This window comes from Lepisma saccharinum, chromosome 20 (genome assembly GCF_977018435.1).
Source record: "Lepisma saccharinum chromosome 20, izLepSacc3.1, whole genome shotgun sequence".
Taxonomy (NCBI): domain Eukaryota; kingdom Metazoa; phylum Arthropoda; class Insecta; order Zygentoma; family Lepismatidae; genus Lepisma; species Lepisma saccharinum.
Window position 1 is genome coordinate 46789064 of NC_139248.1, and position 18863 is coordinate 46807926.

Here is an 18863-nt window from a genome sequence, read left to right on the forward strand (position 1 = left end):
ATTTGCGAAGGTTGTCCAAAATCAGTTGTTGTTCAAGAAAACATTGATGCTGTGCAAAACCTAATACTGCAAGATCGTCATGTGACATACTGTGAGATTGAGGCAACCATAGGCATTAGTTTCACCAACATATATAAAATATTACATGATCATTTAGCTGTGAGAAAGGTATGTTCTCGTTGGATCCCACACAATTTGACAAAAACTGAAAAAGACGCTGGCGTCAATTGGTGCAAACAAATGCTCAATAAATACAATCGTGGTGCTTCAAAAGATGTATATAAGATTGTAACAGGTGACGAATCATGGATATATGCATATGAGCCGGAACGTAAACAGCAGTCGACAGTATGGGTGTTTCAAGATGAACCCAATCCAACAAAAGTTGTTCGCGCTCGAAGCACATCGAAACAAATGGTCGCCTGTTTTTTCGGGAAAACTGGTCATGTGGCAACTGTGCCTTTAGAGGAACGTAGAACGGTCAACTCTGAATGGTACACAACAATTTGTTTGCCAGAGGTCTTCGGTGAAATACGGAAAACAAACAAACGCCGTCGGATCATTCTTCATGAAGACAATGCCAACTGTCAGCTGTCACACATCTCGTCTAACAACCGACTTTATGAACAGTCAAAAATTCGAATTGATGGGTCATCCACCGTACAGTCCTGATTTGGCACCCAATGACTTCTTCTTGTTCCCGAATGTCAAGAATAAATTGCGTGGACAACGATTTTCGTCGGTGGAAGATGCCGTTGATGCGTTCAAAAACCATATTATGGAGGTGTCTCAAGAAGATTGGAAAAACTGCTTTGACAAATGGTTTGAACAAATGCAAAAGTGTATTGACCATAAAGGAGAATACTTCGAAAAACAATAAAACAGTTTTCAATGCCAAATTCCTGTTTTTTCATTGTTAGGCTCAAAATATAAATAGTGACCCTCGTACTTAAGTCAGTCAAAATTTGGAAGCATTAGGAGTTTATTATATTAATTTACACAAATGTGGAATGGACAATGTTTCCTAAAAAAGTCAGGAAATTTCTTCTCTTTGGCTTTAGCCACCCTGTTATTGTTTTATCAATCCCTCTTTTATGCAATTAACTTTGGATTTTTGCTGTGCCCATTGTTCTTTTTTCTTCATGCATTTTGTTTTGAATATTCTTTTTACATCTTGAATGTAAACTGTGGTAATCAAATGAAAGTATTGTAACTCCTGAGATCTTGCCCCAGCCAGGGCCTCATTTTAAATGTCACCACCAGAGACCCTATCTGTATAGGTGTTGTGGATTGTGGTGTGCTCCATTATTAGTTATGAGAAATGTATTTATTTCCCCACTCATTTCATGGATAATTACTACCACATTGAAATGTAATTTACATGCGTGAAATAATTTTCTGACATTCTTCACACTCACTGTTAAAATGAGCGCATTTTTCTTTGAGACCAACATCCCTCAATGGTGCATAGTAATCAGTTACTCACCTCTCGTAATTCTGTTAGGCATTCAAAACTTCACCCAAAAAAATAACAATGCTTCTCCTGCTTATTCCTAGTTCGAGCTCTGTTGACACATTGAATGCATTTGCATGACCAGGAAAACTCGGTGTGACACTTGTTAAATTTCTCATACTTAACAGCACCAAGGCTCATAGAACTTTTTATTATGTTCAACTTTCCTGTAATTTGTAATAGGTATTGTATGTTGGCAAGGTCATCGTGTTTCAAGTTGTGGTTTAGGCTTTGTTTCAATTGACAACTGTATGCATAGGCCAAACCTTGGGTAATTAAAAAAAAGCCGAGACAAAAAATAAGAGAAAGCAAATAAGCGGCCAGATAGCATTATATTTGGTACGGTCAATAAGTAACCGGATTAATGCCGTGAAAAAGCGAAATAAAGTGACAAGAGTGATGAAACTTCGGGGATATGTAGACCAGGCTGGTGTACGCCACATGTCTGCGAGACGAGTTCCACTCTGCGTCGCTAGGTGACAGCACTGTCGGGTGTGGTGGGCATGCTGCCTCCTTTGTATATAGTGAATGAACAAGTGATGGGTATTGGAATCTTTCTATTAGATGCATAACCATGAAATTATGAAGTATTAGTGTCTTATCACTATTGAGCAAATTGGAAATAATAATACACATTACCACTTAAACTGTCTTATCTAGTATCTGCCCTCTTACTTATTGAATATTCTTAATTTTACAGGTTAAATAATGTCTTCATAATAGGCAAAGGAACCAAGACATACATTTCTCTGCCACGTGGCAAGGGTGTGAAGCTGAGTATTGCTGAAGAACGTGACAAGAGGTTGGCTGCCAAGGCAGCTTCATCTTGAGTTTGATGCTGGAAGATATGAAATACATGTAATGTAACAATAAACAAAGGATTGGAAATTGTATTTTATTTCTATAAAATATTCAGGGTGTCCTTAAATCAATAATATAAAGGAAAGAGAGAGTTTGTATATTGGTCATAAATCATCTGTAGTTTCTACTTGTAATGGATGTCTGGATTTCACGTGCCTTTCTAGATCCCGCCGTCTCACGAGAACTTTTCCACATTGGTCACACCTGAAAACAAAGCAATGTATTTTTATAAATATGCAGCGTGAAAAATGGTGGACAATGTTTACTTTTAATGTTAACATCTGGTTTTGCATTAATTTTCAATCTTATTCTGCATGAGGGGAGGGCCAACAGAATTTTGAGTAATTTATTATTTTATAAAACTAATTTTATGTAAGTAATTGTAGGCTCTTGAAAAAGCACGTAAGTCAAAAAATGCAATTTTACAGCAGATATTTGTCTTTAAATAGCAAACAATTGTTGAATCATTAATGTTTAGAATCTTTACACATGCCCAATATAAAATTATACTTATAACATTTTCGTTAATTGATTCATTGTGACTTAGAACATCCTGAAATTGCCATATCACACCTTCCAATTTTCATGTGTATGTACTTGTACAAGAGTTATCCAGAAACTAAGTGCCAAGGACCTATTAAGAAAAATACATATTTACAAACCACGTATATTGCCATTTATTCCAAGTACTGTGCAGTATAGAGTGCTGCATCCAGGCCTTTTTGCCTGATCATCTAATAGTTCGCATGGATGACGCTAGATGGCTTACGGAATCAATCTTTGCTCGTGCAAATAACGCTCGAACATTCAAACTGTTGTGGTCGGTATGCACTTGAAGCCCAGTAGTTCACATGTTAGTTTAGTTTTTCTGTAGTGTTAGGCCTTGAAATATTGATCGTGAATTAAAAAAATTAAGTGAAATTTTTAGTGTGGCCGCGGTGGCTCAGTCGGTAACGCGTCTGACTACCATACTCAAGGTCCCGGGTTCGATCCCCGGCCGGTTCAAATCCGGGAACTTTTCTAACGGTGGAAGCGGCCCCGGCGCCTACCCAGCGTCGAATAACATGGGTACCTGGGGGAAACCCTGGGGGGTAAAGGCGGTCAGGGGCGTGATGCTGATCACATCACCCCCACTCACGACCGGATGAAGAAAGTGTGGGGCGTTACCCCCACACCCCCTATACGCCTTCATGGCGTGGTGCTATGCACAGGGGAACACTTTACCTTTACCTTTTTTAAGTGAAATTCAAACTGAAATGAACATAGTTATCCTATCCATGTTAAAATGTTTTTCTACCAGGATGAATTTTTACACTATTATTGTCCCATTGAAATTATACTTGATATTCTATATATTCGAGCATGGGAGATTCAATCTAGTATTTTCGAGTGAAAGTGGTCCAATGCAGTACTCTAGTGCAGTACTTTTCATTCATTTTTCCACCAGATGTGTATCCCTTCACCCATAGAATGATGCCTGAATGCAAACCCTGTGGTAATGGCTTCTGTGATCACATTATGGAAACACTAATCAGAAGAAGGATTTGTGATGCAGAAACACGAGAAAAAAATATGGCACTAAATATTTGTTCTAGGAAAGGACAAACTAATTATTCCCAGAGGTGTGTTGATGGAAACTTGCATTCCAGCAGCAGTGTGTGGGAATGGGCACTGAATTTAGTGTCTGAAAAGTGCATGGTCTGTTCCATCTAATCATCAGCAAACAGGTTTGGATCCCACTTGAAACTGTAGGTCCAGCCGTGATTAGCCTATCTGTACAAAGTGAACTTAAAACAGCTCGTCTCTAATCGTCATTCATAATGGAGAGTTGGTAATTCCATAGTTCATCATGCACATTTCTGCATTCTTCATTGAAGTCACTCTTGCAACTTCATATCATTTCACAAAGTTGAGAGACAATATATACAGGGCGACAATATAATAATCGAATTTAGGTTGGGTTTTTTTTAAATGACAATTTTCCACATAATATGCGAATTGAGAAAATAACAGCTCATTGTATGGCACATATTTCAACGTTTTCTGATAAGTAACAAATAAGTGGTTTGTTGAAAAAAAAGATTGTCCCAAATGACAATCACATGTAAGTAACGGGTGGGTCTAAACTTACAAGTGATGATAAAAAAAATGCACTCTTAGTTTACTTGGCAACATATTAATAACAAAAATGGTATGACAAGAAGCGTACAAATTACTTAAATTACTTCCTTGTATCATCTGCTATTCAACAAGGTACAAACGTTGCTAACTTCACATTTGTGTACAAGAAATAATACTTCATTCATCTTTATGCGACTGGAATCACTGAACAATACAATTAAAGAACATTATACGTCTTGCTCAAAGTGGCACCTCCATTTCAAATGCAGGCACGCAGGTTTTTACGTACATTTGTTATCTTAACTCGTGATGTGATGGGTGTTCTTGATGTGTTGACCAGCTGTTAAGATCCTCTCCCTGAGCTGCTCTTGCGAGTTTACCGGTGTCTTGTAAACTAAGTCTTTCATGTGGCTCCCAAGTGTAGAAGTGTCAAAGCGTCAAATCGGGGGATCGAGCCGGCCAGGGAATCGGGCTGCCTCGGCCAATCAATTTCTTTGGGTAATTTTCATTCAGCAACTGTCGCACGCCCAGGCAGGGCATCATCAACAATCATTTGATAGAGCCATTTTTCCTGCCCCAAATCTTAAATGGCATCACTTATGAACATTTTTTTTGAGGAATGGGATGGCAGTGTTGTTGGAGGATGTGCCTCTAACTACAAGACGTGACATGATTTACCAGCATGATGGCTGCCCAGCTCAATCCCCCGATCAATTTGACGCCTTGCGACTTTTACATTTGGAGCCTCATGAAAGACTTAGTTTACAAGACACCGGTAAACTTACAAGAAGAGCTCAGGGAGAGGATCTTAACAGCTGGTCAACACATCAAGGACACCATCACATCACGAGTTAAGAGAACAAATGTCCATAAAAATCTGCATGCCTGCATTCGTAACAGAGGTGCCCACTTTGAGCAAGACATGTAATGTTCATTGATTCCAGTCACATGAAGATGAATGAAGTATTATTTCTCGTACACGAATGTGAATGTTAGCAACATTTGTACCTTATTGGATAGCAGATGACACAAGGAAGTAATTTAAGTAATTTGTACGCTTCTTGTCATACCATTTTTGTTATTAATACTTTGCCAAGTAAACTAAGAGTGCATTTTTTTATCATCACTTGTAAGTTTAGACCCACCCGTTCTTACATGTGATTGTTATTTGGGACAAACTTTTTTCCAACCAACCACATATTTGTTAGTTATCAGAAAACGCTGAAATATGTGCCATACAATGAGCTGTTTTTTCTCAATTCGCATTTTTATATGGAAAATTGTCATTTAAAAAAAGCAATAGAAATTCGATTATCTCAAACTACTAATTTTCGGACATGGTATCATATGGTCAAATTTAATGCAAATTGCCTCTACTTTAACCCCTTCCAGGGAATACATGTAATTACAGGTCACCCTGTATATGGCTTTGCACCAGCAATATAAAAATTCAAAATTCGTTACTGTTTAATATTTTATCATCATATTTGTGTCTCTTGAAGCTTTCTCGGCAACAAATGATGAAAAGATCCTTGTACTATCAACGAAGCGAGTTCTGGAAAGGATTTGAAGCTTTCGAGAGCTAGTGGGCACCCCCCAGGAACACACAACATTGGAGCACACCAAGGTAGCAAGTCCCCTGGGGGCACTTGCTACCTGGGTGATGCGAGGTAGCAATTGCTACTTCAGGTCTCAAGGATTTCAAATGCTACCTACTGTCAACATAGTAGTGTGTTAGTTGCGAGGAAAGATGTGTGGAATACAAGGTATATACCTGCAGCGTGCAAGCTTTGTTTACAATAGACATAAATAGTAATAATTTTTCATGCACTATATTCTCGCTGGCTCTTTTAGGATTACCAACCAAATACTGCAGTTAAAAAAATAACGCAGAGAGCGTTCAGTGGTCGACATTTGATCACTATACATAAGTTCTGGGTTCGAGTCTGGTATATGGATGTTGTTTCATTGATTTTGTTTATTTTACTTCGCATATCTGCCACTTTGGCTAATCGTGATGAGTGATGATATGAACTTGATGAAGGGACACTCGCAAAGAACACCCATGCCCAGGCCAGGATTCAAACCTGGGACCCGTAGCATACTGTGTTAACAACTCCATTTTCCTCTTTCAGTGTGTGATTTGTGAATGTCCCTTTTTAAGGACGTGTCCAGCTTCTTTTGCAAGGAAAATTGGCATCAAGTATCGAGGCTATTTCCTGTGTGTAGTACATACTTTTCAAGGGAGCGTGATATCAAGAAATGCACTGTTAATTTAAGAAGTGTGATATTTGAAACCCCATTGGATGAAGGGGGTATTACAAAAACTTAAAGATGATCATGCAAAATTAATCACAAAGACAATAAACTGTGGCAGGCATATTCCTGTATTAAACGCCAGATCATGTATGTTTGTACCAGTCATTCACTGAAGGTTAAACTGCAGGTCCAGTCCCAATTAGCCTATTTGAGCATAAACTTGACTAAGAATAATTTGAGAATGGAAAGCATTGCAATGTAACCTATGAAAATTCTACATGCAAGAATTAGAACTAAGTCTTTCACGTGGCTCCAAATGTATAAGTCGCAAGGCGTCAAATCGATCGGGGGATCGAGCTGGGCAGCCATCATGCTGGTAAATCATGTCACCTCTTGTCGCTAGAGGCACATCCTACAACAACATTGCCATCCCGTTCCTCAAAAAATGTTCATAAGTGATGCCATTTAAGATTTGGGGCAGGAAAAATGGCTCGATCAAATGATTGTTGATGACGCCCATCCATACTTCTGCCTGGGCATGCGACAGTGGCTGGATGAAAATTACCCAAAGAAATGGATTGGCCGAGGCGGCCCGATTCCCTGGCCAGCTCGAACCCCCAATTTGACGCTTTGCGACTTCTGCACTTTGAGCCACATGAAAGACTTAGTTTACAAGACACAGGTAATCTCGCAAAAAGAGCTCGGGGAGATGATCTTAACAGCTGGTCAACACATCAAGGACACCATCACATCACGAGTTACCAGAGCAAATGTCCGTAAAAACCTGCCTGCCTGCATTCGTAATGGAGGTGACCACTTTGAGCAAGACGTGTAATGTTATTTTATTGTATTGTTCATTGATTCCATTCACATGAAGATGAATGAAGTATCATTTCTTGTACACAAATTTGAATGTTAGCAACATTTGTACCTTGTTGGATAGCAGATGACACAAGGAAGTAATTTAAGTAATTTGTACGCTTCTTGTCATACCATTTTTGTTATTAATACTTTGCCAAGTAAACTAAGAGTGCATTTTTTTATCATTGCTTGTAAGTTTAGACCCACCTGTTACTTACATGTGATTGTTATTTGGGAAAACCTTTTTTTTTTTCAACGAACCACTTATTTGTTAGCTATCAGAAAACGCTGAAATAAGTGGAATACAATGAGCAGTTTTTTCTCAATTCATCTTTTTATGTGGAAAATTGTCATTTTTTTTAAAAAAAATAGAAATTCGATTATCTCAAACTACAAATTTTCGGACATGGTATCATATGGTCAAATTTATTGCAAATTGTCTCTACTTTAACCCCTTTCAGGGAATACATCTAATTACAAGTCACCCTGTATAATGTTTTTTTTCTTTCAGATTGGTCTCCTGAAAAAATGGGAAATCTTGGTTCCACTGTACTTATTTCCATTTGTCAGTAATAGTAGTGTCGTGCCCAAAACGATCATATGCCCCTCTTTTTTGTTCACCTTTTAATACATCATAAGCAAGAGTTATGCTAAAAACACACTTTCGTTCCGAATATTGGTGCACAACGAGACATTGCAACAGTGGAAGTTGTCAGTTGGCAGCAGTGGTATTCTTCACGGCAAGTGTCATCTTATGTCAACAGCTACAGTAATAGTTTTGCCTTTGTGCTGCTTTACATATCGCACCAATTGTAAATGTGATTGTTGACTTGCTGCTGTTTCTTTGTACACATTGGCAAGGAATCATATGTTATTAGAACACATTAAACAATTATTAGACAATGCTAGTGACGATGATAATGATTTGGCAGAAATCCATGCTGAACACCAGAACTTTCTTCTCAGTGACGGCGAAGTTGATCATGAGAGTGTGGCTTCATCAGAGAAGTGATTGTGAGATTGGTGAACTACAGAACAGTCAGTCATCAAGCAGTAAATTAGGCCGTGTCCGAAAGGTGCAAGACCATACTTGAAGTGAGCATCCTCTGAGTATGGTCTCGCAGTGCGGTCTTGGAAGTCGTGCAGTGGAAGTGAAAGTCTTTTGAACTGTACTTCGACTGCAGCGCCAAATACGATCAATAGATATAACCGAGAACAAGGTCCGTAGACCGCTAGTTTCCCCCGCTCTTGAAGGTCTGGTCATAACTCGCCTTTTTTTCAGCCCCCATGTTTACAGTCCCGGCAGGGTCTCTGTGACGTCATCAGGATGAGACTTCGAGTGTCTGCTATTTCCAACACTGTAAAGCATTCAACGCTCTTGTTTTTAAGAGAAAAACCCATATTGAAGAGCATCTCACAGCACAACTTACACAGAATACATGAATGTGATGGTGCATAGAAAAAATTATAAGTAAGCAAAATCACAAATTTACCCACGGTTAGTGTTGGAAAGAATTGGGAAAAGAGCAGCACTGGATCCATTGTTTTTGCTTGATGGTATTTGTCCTTTTAATTTTTGGATCCTGCGGTTCAAATATAGAATTCGGAGAAAAATAATGTTCTTCCTTGACCAAACACGAAGTACTTTCTTTTGTTTTGTACTTACGATTTTTTTTCGTTTGGTATTGAACCAAGGACATATTTAGGGGGGTCCGGACCCCCCCGAAAGACTTATCAAGTACAAAAATTAGATAATGAAAAATATATTCGGAAGGACATTACAGAGAAGATTTATTTATGTACACTACTACTCAATATGCATAAAATATTAATCGGAAACTTACTTTAATCAGAGCAGGAAGGACGTATTTAGGGGATCCGGACACCCCCCCTCTCCACCCGAAAGACTAATTAAGTACGAAAATTAAATAATGAAAATATACTCGTTTAACCTTTGTTGTATAATATCCTCTGAACGTATTGGAAGACAATATTAGGATCATACGACTTTGAAGGACAAGAAGGACTTAATTTGGGGGTCCGGACCCCACCTTCCCACCCGAAAGACTTATTAAGTACGAAAATTAAGCAATGAAAATATTAGCATTTGTTGCATAATCGATGGTTATTAATTCCCTTTGAACTTTTCAGAAGGCAAGGATTATATTGAAATCATACGGCATTGAATTGCATTACAAAGGAAATTTATGTACATTATTACTCAAAATAATATGCATAAAATATTAATCAGAAACTTACTTTTCTACAACTACATGTAACATCATTTTTGTTATTCGATAAATATTCAATTCTTCATCTATTTGACATTGATTTCATTTCCAGGGCACTTGCTTTTATGCAAATTATTCCGATCTTAACTACAGTTAAGCTACTGAATGAATATGCGCTGTTATATCTCTATTCTTATACAGTATTTTTACCTATTCCTATAATAATAATATAATATTAATTTACATGTATGTATTGTAATTAGTATAAATTTGATTTAATATAATTATTTTAATTAAAACATTTTTATTATTATTATTCCGGAGACACTTGGTTTGAACCCCCCCCCCTCCCTCCGAAACATATTTCTAGATAGGTGTCTGTATTGAACAGACGAATGATGAGAGTAATTAAGATTCTTGTTCTCGATCTGACACACACACTTCCCAGCAATCTTGCTTTCACTAAGTATTGCCAAAAAATATCCAGATTCCGAAAAATCTAAAATCTCGATTCGGAAATTTTACTATTTGAATTTCGGAGATAGAGGTTTATATATAACCACTTTCCATTTTTCAGGTCAAATTTATTAACAAGCTCTCAATGTGCTGTACTTTAAGTATCGTCTTGCTCATTTCACGACCATATACTCCGTAAGTAAAAGTAAAGTGCTCCCATATGCTTTACACAACACCATGAAGGCATATAGGGGGTGTGGAGTTAGGACTCCACATTATCTTGATCACGACTGAAGGTGCGGGTGATGTGATCAGCACCATGCCCCTGGCAGCTTTTATCCCCCAGAGTTTCCTCCAAGTACCCACTTTATACGATGTGCGAGTGAGTGAGAAACGTGTGTTGTGTTTCCAGGGATCAGTGAAAAAGATGTCGGATATCGCCACAACCTGATTCTTCACCACACTGGCGGGATCTGTGATGATGAAATTCCTGAAGCGGACTGCCGAGGAATTAGAGCCACCTGGTAGTTCAGCAGATAGCTTCGAATCGTCTGCAAAGTTCCAGTGCACAGACACGAACCAGGAACAACAGAGGACAAAATCAGCCGGAGCAGCAACAACAACAACAACAGCGACCGTCCAATGAAAACCTAACGAAGATCTCTGTCGAGATCGTTCAGCAACTGGAGTTCACGACCTCAGCGTCGGCCTCGTCAGCCTCAGCAGATCTCACATCTATTCTACCCCTATACAATCTCTTGAGCTCCAACTGATGGCACTTACCCTGGCACAAAAGGTAAATATTGTTTTAATCATTGCCTATTGTTTATTTGTTTCTTGTTTGTTTACATTACCCATGTAACGTACCGCCGGAGCGTCGTCATACACACTAAGGTCGGCGTAGTTTAAAATATTTCCTTTGGCGACCTCTCGTCTCCCGGGAGCTGACTTGCGGTTTTGTGATGATATAGCAATTTGTTTCCGGTTCGTGACACTATAAAGGCGTTATTAGTTATCGATGACATCAAGACAAGAATCTACAGGTTTCATATTGCTGCTTGATTATAACATTATTATTTTTCTATAGAGTTCTACTACCTCAATGGAAGTGGTGTAAAGGAACTTTTTCTTTATTGTTAAAATTTCAACTATGCAGATATAAGTGTCATTTGACGCAGGCATATCATAGGGTATCAATATTCAAGAAGCGCCCCTGCAATTTAGGCAATCAGCATTTACTTGTTGTCAGACATCTTTGCTATAATGTAATAATTACTTTTATAGTGTGTCCTGCACTATTTTCCGAGACGACAATATAAAAAAAGTGACGATAGTATCAAAATGTAGCCCATAAGATGTATTGAGAATCCCTGTGACGGCCATTTTGAAAATACCCCCTGACCCCCCTCTTATTTTCAGTGCCACCAACCTTCAAAACGTTATTACTAATTTATTGACTAATTTTCACAAAAAAATATCACAAAAATGCACAATTCAGCAAATATCTGCACATATTGGTCCGACTATAAATGGTTCAGTCTTTGTTTGTATTTTTGCCAGTGATCAGAACGCTACATTTTAAAAGTAGCTTCGCTACAGCTACAGCTATATTTATCAAAAAGTAACTTGCTACGCTACTCCCGTGTGCTATTCGCTACTTCTGCATAAAGAAATGTAAATGTAAAAATGAATATTCAAAGGAAGCCTCTAGAATGGTAGTTGTACTTACTGGAAAGTAGATTTTGTTATTTCTTATCATGTTTCCAGTCATTCGATAATAATGCTATCAGTGTTACTTATTTTTACTATTGTGTTTGAGAATAATGTACCTATGTACAAATTTGCTATGAGTATTCTAAATTAATGTTACCCAAATTTATGATTTCAACTATATACACAAAAAAAATTGGTAGGATTACTTATGTTTATGAATCAACATACTTTTCTTGAAAATAAATATTTCCATTTTTAATAGACTGATATGAAGGCAGTATTTTTAACAAAAAAATATATATCTCTGACTCTTTCAAGGATGATAATTGTCGTGAACATGCTGGATAACCAGATTTTCTGAATATCTAAATCTTAGTTCTCAACCTTTTTCAACCCGGGACCAACCTTGAAGCAGGGTCGATTCCTCCATGTAGGAAGTGAGGAACTTCCTATCATACAGTTCATTTATACTTGTTTTGAGTTCTGTACTTTTTCGGAATTTAATGAGCGTTATAAAATTATGACTAGGTTCGCTATTGTCAAGAATCAGCTGTTATCAGCTGCCGGCCAAAGACGAAAGACCGATGCCGAGGGCCCGAGGCGAGGCGAGGAACCTTACTCCTAGTCCTAAACCCAAATGGGTGAGGAGTGTGGAAAGTGGGAAATAGGGGAGGGGGGAGGTTGCCCAGAAGCGAGGCAAAGCGAGGAAGCGGCCGCAGGTTCCTCAATCCACATGACGACATGCAGGGAGAACAGCACGAACATTGAACCAATCAGCTTTGTCACTTGCCCTCCTGGCGCGATATTTTTGTAGTATACTGCGTTGCCAAACTTATTACTGGCCACGAAAGTTTGGGGTTGTTTTCGAAGCAGGTGGCGCGGCCAAGCCGCCGGTTAGCAAGTGAATGCTTCCCCCCCCCCCCCATTCTCTGCTTCCCCTGAAGTGCGGACGAAAGGTTATGTTGACAGAGGAGAGGTGTCGTACAGGACCGAGAAAAATTGAAGCATACGGCAACACGGCTTTGTCCATTTCACACTCCCACATCTGGAGCAGTGATGTGTCCAGCATGAAATTTTCCCAGGAAAGGGGAATTTTGGAGCCGTAAGAAAAATGAAAGGGAGAAACACCTCAAAAGTGCAAGAAACAGGGAAATCAGGCATTGCTTGTTTCAGACTCGCTTTTTTCTCTTCTAGTGGAGTAAAGCGCCTGCTGAATATGAATCAATCTGAGCTCAGCTGATTAATTGTGATAAGAAGTGTAAGAACTTACAAGTTGTAAGTTCAATTAATATTGAAATCTCAAGATATAGCAAATTTTGGAAATTTAATGTCTAATAAAATTGATAATTCCTGTTACACACGAGCAGGTCAATGCAGCGTTTGTGCAAGACTGTTTTGATTGATTGATTGATTTAGTTTATTTTACTTCGCGTTTTGTGTCTCTTGGCTAATTTGCGAAGATGGGGATGAGTGATGAAATGATGAAAATTGATGAATGGACATTCACAAACAACCAAGCCCGACCGGGATTCGAACCCGGGACCTTTGGCGTCGCAGCGCGATGTGCTAACCACTTTTTTTTTTATTACATTTTGCAATTTACATTTCAACTCATTGGGCAAGTAAAAACATTACAGTAAGAAAATTAGCATACAATCTATTTCTTTTACAGTCAGGTATCCTGTGGTATTCTTGATGGAGGTAATTTACAAATTGTATATTAAAATTTGGTTGCCGATATGTCGATAGGAAATAGGCATAGTGTCCTAAGAGCCATTGTACACCTTTACGTTTTGTTTTTGGGTAATATTCAAAAGCTGGATATAAAAGAATATCTACAGAGATGTTATACACTGATGTTCGACAAATAGTACTCACAAGTTTCCTTATATAAAGCCATGATGTTTCTATTATTTGGCATTCACTCAATCTATGGACTAAACTATCAGATACATTACATTTGGCACACATTGGCGTATTTATTAATTTAAGATCATAGAGTCTCTCTCCAGTGATTAATTTTTGGTGGACAATTATATACCATGCTGATCGGATTCGTGATGTAAGATGGTGAGCCTGAATATTATTCCATATTTCTCTCCACTTCATTCTGGGATTTTGCTCAAAATTTTACATGTTGGTTGTTCTAATTTACATAGTCTGCGATATATTTCCGATGTCACTGGTATTGTTAATATCGGAGATTGTAATAGGGCATAACTAATATCCACTATTGTTGACTTAAAGTACCATAAAGTGTCTACCAGTCTAGTAATATCAATAGGAGCCTCTAGTGAAATATAGTCCAAAGCGCTTCTCAAAACTTTACTTGTGAGGCTGAGTGGATGCTGAATCAATGTCTGCGTGTCAGCTTGAATACGTAAGGCCTGGCATTTGAGTTCTATATTCACAAGATTCATTCCTCCCTCGGCAAAAGGCAAACAAAGTAATACATGTTTCACCCTCAATATCTGACCATTCCAAATAAACCAATTTACTGCACTCTTAAGTTTATTTATATCTAACTTCCGTAGTGGGAGGATTTTTGCCATGTACCATACCTTTGACAGTGCATAGACCTGTACAAAGGTCACCCTTGACTGTAAACTAAGGCTGCGAAATTTATTTGTTTGTAATATCGCTTTAACCCCAGTTAATACTCCATCATAATTTAATTGGATCATACTTTGAATAGAGCGCGTATATATTATACCTAGTATACGTATCATTTGTACAACCCTAAAATTACCTCGCTGCGAGTGAGAATGAACCAAATTTAAATTCAAAATTGACGATTTTTCTTGGTTTATTTTTAATCCAGACCATTTTCCAAATTTCTGTAATACTTGACATGTTTCATCAATATCAGACTGTTCATTTATTAATACAGTAACATCGTCAGCATACGCTAACACCTTAATGGTAGTAGAGTGTATGTTAATTCCTTGAAGTGGGCGGCGAACTTTTCGGCCTATTTCAGAAAGAATGGGTCTCAGTGCAATACAAAACGCTAACATCGACAAAGGATCTCCTTGTCTTACACCTTTATAAATATAGAGTTCTTTTGTCAGAAAACCATTTATTTGAATTTTTGCTGTTGCATGACTATAAAGACTTTTCAATACTGATAGAAAATGTCCACGTATACCGTAGCCCTGCAAAACGTTAAATAGATATTCATGATTTATCGAGTCAAAAGCACGTTTTCAGAGTTTTTGTTCTGTAGTCTATAACATATAATTATTTCACGCATCGTTTGTAAAACATTTGTGATTTTCTTATTTAAACCAAAAACATATTGATCCTCTCCTACTAATTTGTCGACATAAGGCATAAGTCTGCCAAGCATACATCACGCCAATATTTTGTAATCCGTACAAAGGAGGGTGATGGGTCTATAATGACCAGCTTCGCTTGGTTTTGGACATTTTGGGATTAGAATTATAATACCCGTATTGGAAGATTTACCCATTTGATACTTGCTAAACACTGCATTTATCCAATCCGTTATTGTTTGACTCATCAATTTCCAAAAGGTTTGATAAAACTTATTGGGTATCCCATCCCAACCAGGAGCTGAAAATGATTGCCCTACCTTAACCGCTCGAAACACTTCCTCACTTGTATATTCTTTGTTTAAGTTTTCACTTTATTCATCTGTAAAAACCTCTGATTCGGATGCCAATGTTAAAGCTCCATTATGTGACGCTGGTTGGGAATATTGTTGCTCAAAATAATTATAAATGCAATTACGTATTTTAGGGGCTGAATTGATCTTTGTTCCCCCATTATCAAATATTTCACTAATACATTGTCTTTTAGCATTTTTTCTTTCACGAATTACATGGCTGATAGAGGCGACCTCATCGTTGTCAAAATGAGGAAGTCTACTACGAATTTTGACCCCTTGACGCCTTTCTGCAGTCATTTTTAACAATACAGCTTGTATACGTTTGACTTCTGTTTGCACTTTTTTCCCGTCTGTTGTTTGCTGAATTTGTTCACGCAACACCCTGTAGTAAAAATTATATTTATTTGTCCAATCTCTCGACCGTTCCTTACAGTAACTGATACAAAATCTTTTTATACCCGGTTTGAGAATCTCCTCCCACCAGCGGATTATATCTATCCTCCTCAGACGGTGTGTTATCCATCTCGACCATTGGTCATTAAATGCTTGTTGGAAATTTTTCTCATTAAGAATTGAAGCATTTAATTTCCAACAACCGTACCCTCTCGGGACTATTGGAATGTCCACATTTATCATCATAATGACAGCACTGTGATCTGAAAAACATGTAGGTGTTATACTGATGGACTTTACGTTCTGACGTAATGTGGGTGTGACATAAAATCTATCCAATCGGGATGCACAATTGTCACGTATATACGTGAAACCCCTCTGCCCAAAACATTTGTCACTCCAGACATCTGTGAAGTTAAAGCCAGTTACTAATTTTTGCAATGAATTCGACGTGTTAAATCCAGGTCTTTGATCCTGCGGATACAATACACAATTGAAATCTTCCCCACATATTATGTGTTCTCTCCTACCCTGAATTTCAACCGCAACTTCCTGCGCAAAAAACTCATCCCTTTGTTTTCTACACTGTGACCCGGATGGAGCATATATGTTATATATCCATACATTTGCATCTTTTGCTGATATGATTCTGTTATTAGGATGACATGCCACATTTGTGAGGGGAACCGTATTACGTATTAACAAAGCTGTTCCTGTCGATTGAAAATTCGAATTATTATGAACTCTTATCGTTGGGGAAAAATTGAAATTCATTTGTCCACATTCTTGGAGAAATACAATATCTAATGATGCTTGTATAATAAAGTCCTCTAACGCCGCCTGTTTTGTAAGGGATTTCATTTTGTTTATATTTATCGTAGCAAAACGAAGGGTCGTCATCATAAATACTATGAACAAAATTTTGGGATTGGATATTCCCAATACTTATACTCCCACCTTTGCCCCATCTAAGAGTAATAGTTCTTACACTATTTTTATATACCCCTAATGATATACCCCAAAATTTAACAAACACACTAACAATATTATTTTAGTAGGGGGGGAGGAAATACCCCTTCTCTTTGTATAGCTTAATCCATAAATAACTACCACCACGCAATTCAATATCATTAACTTACTGACAGTCCATATAAAAATATTCATTCCAAATAATACTATTTTCTAATCTTAAAGTGATTACCTGTATCCAGTATTCACAAACTTTCATGGCCTATCGGACTTGGATCAATAACCATGTCTTGTACATTTGTTTTTACATGTCGCAATGATCGTCTTTTCGTCCGATTGCTGCCTGACGCTTTCCTTATACTCTTTGGTCGTTTTTGTGAGCCGGAAACCGAACGACCCGTACTACTTTGGACACTTCCACTTTCACTATCCGTTTCCGAATCTTTTTCCTGTTCAGCTTCGTGTCTGAAGTCCTTTTGCTTGGACTGATTCTGCTTCCTCTCCTCCTTGCTCTGTAGCACTTCATCACTCGATTCCTCTTGCACTTTAGTTATGTCTTCTTGTCGTCTTAGTGGTCCACCCTTCTTCTGCTCCATAGTATCCAGGGACATTTCTTCACTTTGTCGCGTAAGTTGAACATTTAACACAGGTTCTTTTGGTTGCTCTTGCATATTTTCTTCAGTTCCTTCCCTGGTCAAAGTTTGTTGATCATTCTTGTGAATATTTTTCTCTTCCTGTATATGTATTCACTGTTGAAGCCCTTCTATCACCGTCATTTGTGCTGATTCTTGACTCACATTTATATCTTCGTGTGTAGATGTAGACGGTGCAATTGCTTCGCTATAGGACCGAACTGCACGACCCATGACTTTGAACACTGTTGGTTTCCGTAAGGTACAATTAAACCGCATGTGATCACTACTACCACACCATTCACAAGTCGGGATTTGACCATTATATACTACATGTGCCGTATATTGGCCTATTTTCACAAAGGAGGGAATTGGCTTCTTAATTGCCATCAAAACCTGACGCACCCCATTATACACTTTGTACCTAAATTTGTCACTCCAAGTTTCTGCTTTCAATTCATCGATTGTCCCATATTCACTCAGTTTTTCACGAATTTGTCGTTCTGGCACTTCCAAAGGAAGATTAAACACTCGAACCGGCTTCACAATTCGATTCGCATCACTCAGTTTCACTTGTGTCACAGCTCCACTACTATAATAAAAATTCACTTCACCAGTATTTTCTTCTAATATTTTTCTCATTTTTCCCGGACGCACTAATTTCAAAAATACACATTTAATGGTCGTGGGAATTTGTATGGCTGCAATTTCATCCACACTCAGTTTGAATTTATCATGAATAAATTCATGTACTTCCAAAGGACTAGGTTTCAAAGTTCCCGTTTCAAAACTGATTTGTATCGTATTTTCGCGATCCATTCTATACTTTTGTCCAATTCTTCACTAGCACAGTTCAACAGCACACCCTCTCCCACACGTACGTACCGATATCGCGCTGAACTTTCACTTTTCCTCAAAGCGCAGAGCTCGTACAGCACGACCTACCTGTTCCGCGCTAGGCGCGAGACTGAACCACTCGGCCACAGGGTCGGGCTGTGCAAGACTGTGTGAAGTAGGGATGAGCAATCTGATTTTCTTTTACAACGGAGTACATGATCATGAAATTAGGAAGACGAAGCTTTGTTAATAAATTCTACCTGAAAATGAAAAGAAATGTTACAAACTTCTCTCTCCAAAATTCGGATTGTCTCAGAATTCCAGATAGTAAAATTTCCAAATCGAGATTTTACATTTTCCATAATGTGGAAAATTTGGCCATCTGT

At 38.1% G+C, this 18863-nt stretch overlaps 2 protein-coding genes across 2 annotated transcripts in view; one reads left to right on the forward strand and one right to left on the reverse strand.

The window, feature by feature from the left end:
- RpS4 (ribosomal protein S4) overlaps positions 1-2401 on the forward strand; it is a 50504-nt gene extending 48103 nt beyond the window's left edge. Inside the window, exon 6 of the mRNA XM_083141918.1 lies at positions 2214-2401. Within this exon, the coding sequence (XP_082998044.1) occupies positions 2214-2343 (130 nt within the window). The 3' untranslated portion in view covers positions 2344-2401. The remainder of the gene's footprint in view (positions 1-2213) is intronic.
- Positions 2402-2478: 77 nt separating this feature from the next.
- LOC146003458 (uncharacterized) overlaps positions 2479-18863 on the reverse strand; it is a 39350-nt gene continuing 22965 nt past the window's right edge. The window contains exon 5 of the mRNA XM_083141745.1: positions 2479-2578. Coding sequence (XP_082997871.1) covers positions 2479-2578 — 100 coding nt within the window. The remainder of the gene's footprint in view (positions 2579-18863) is intronic.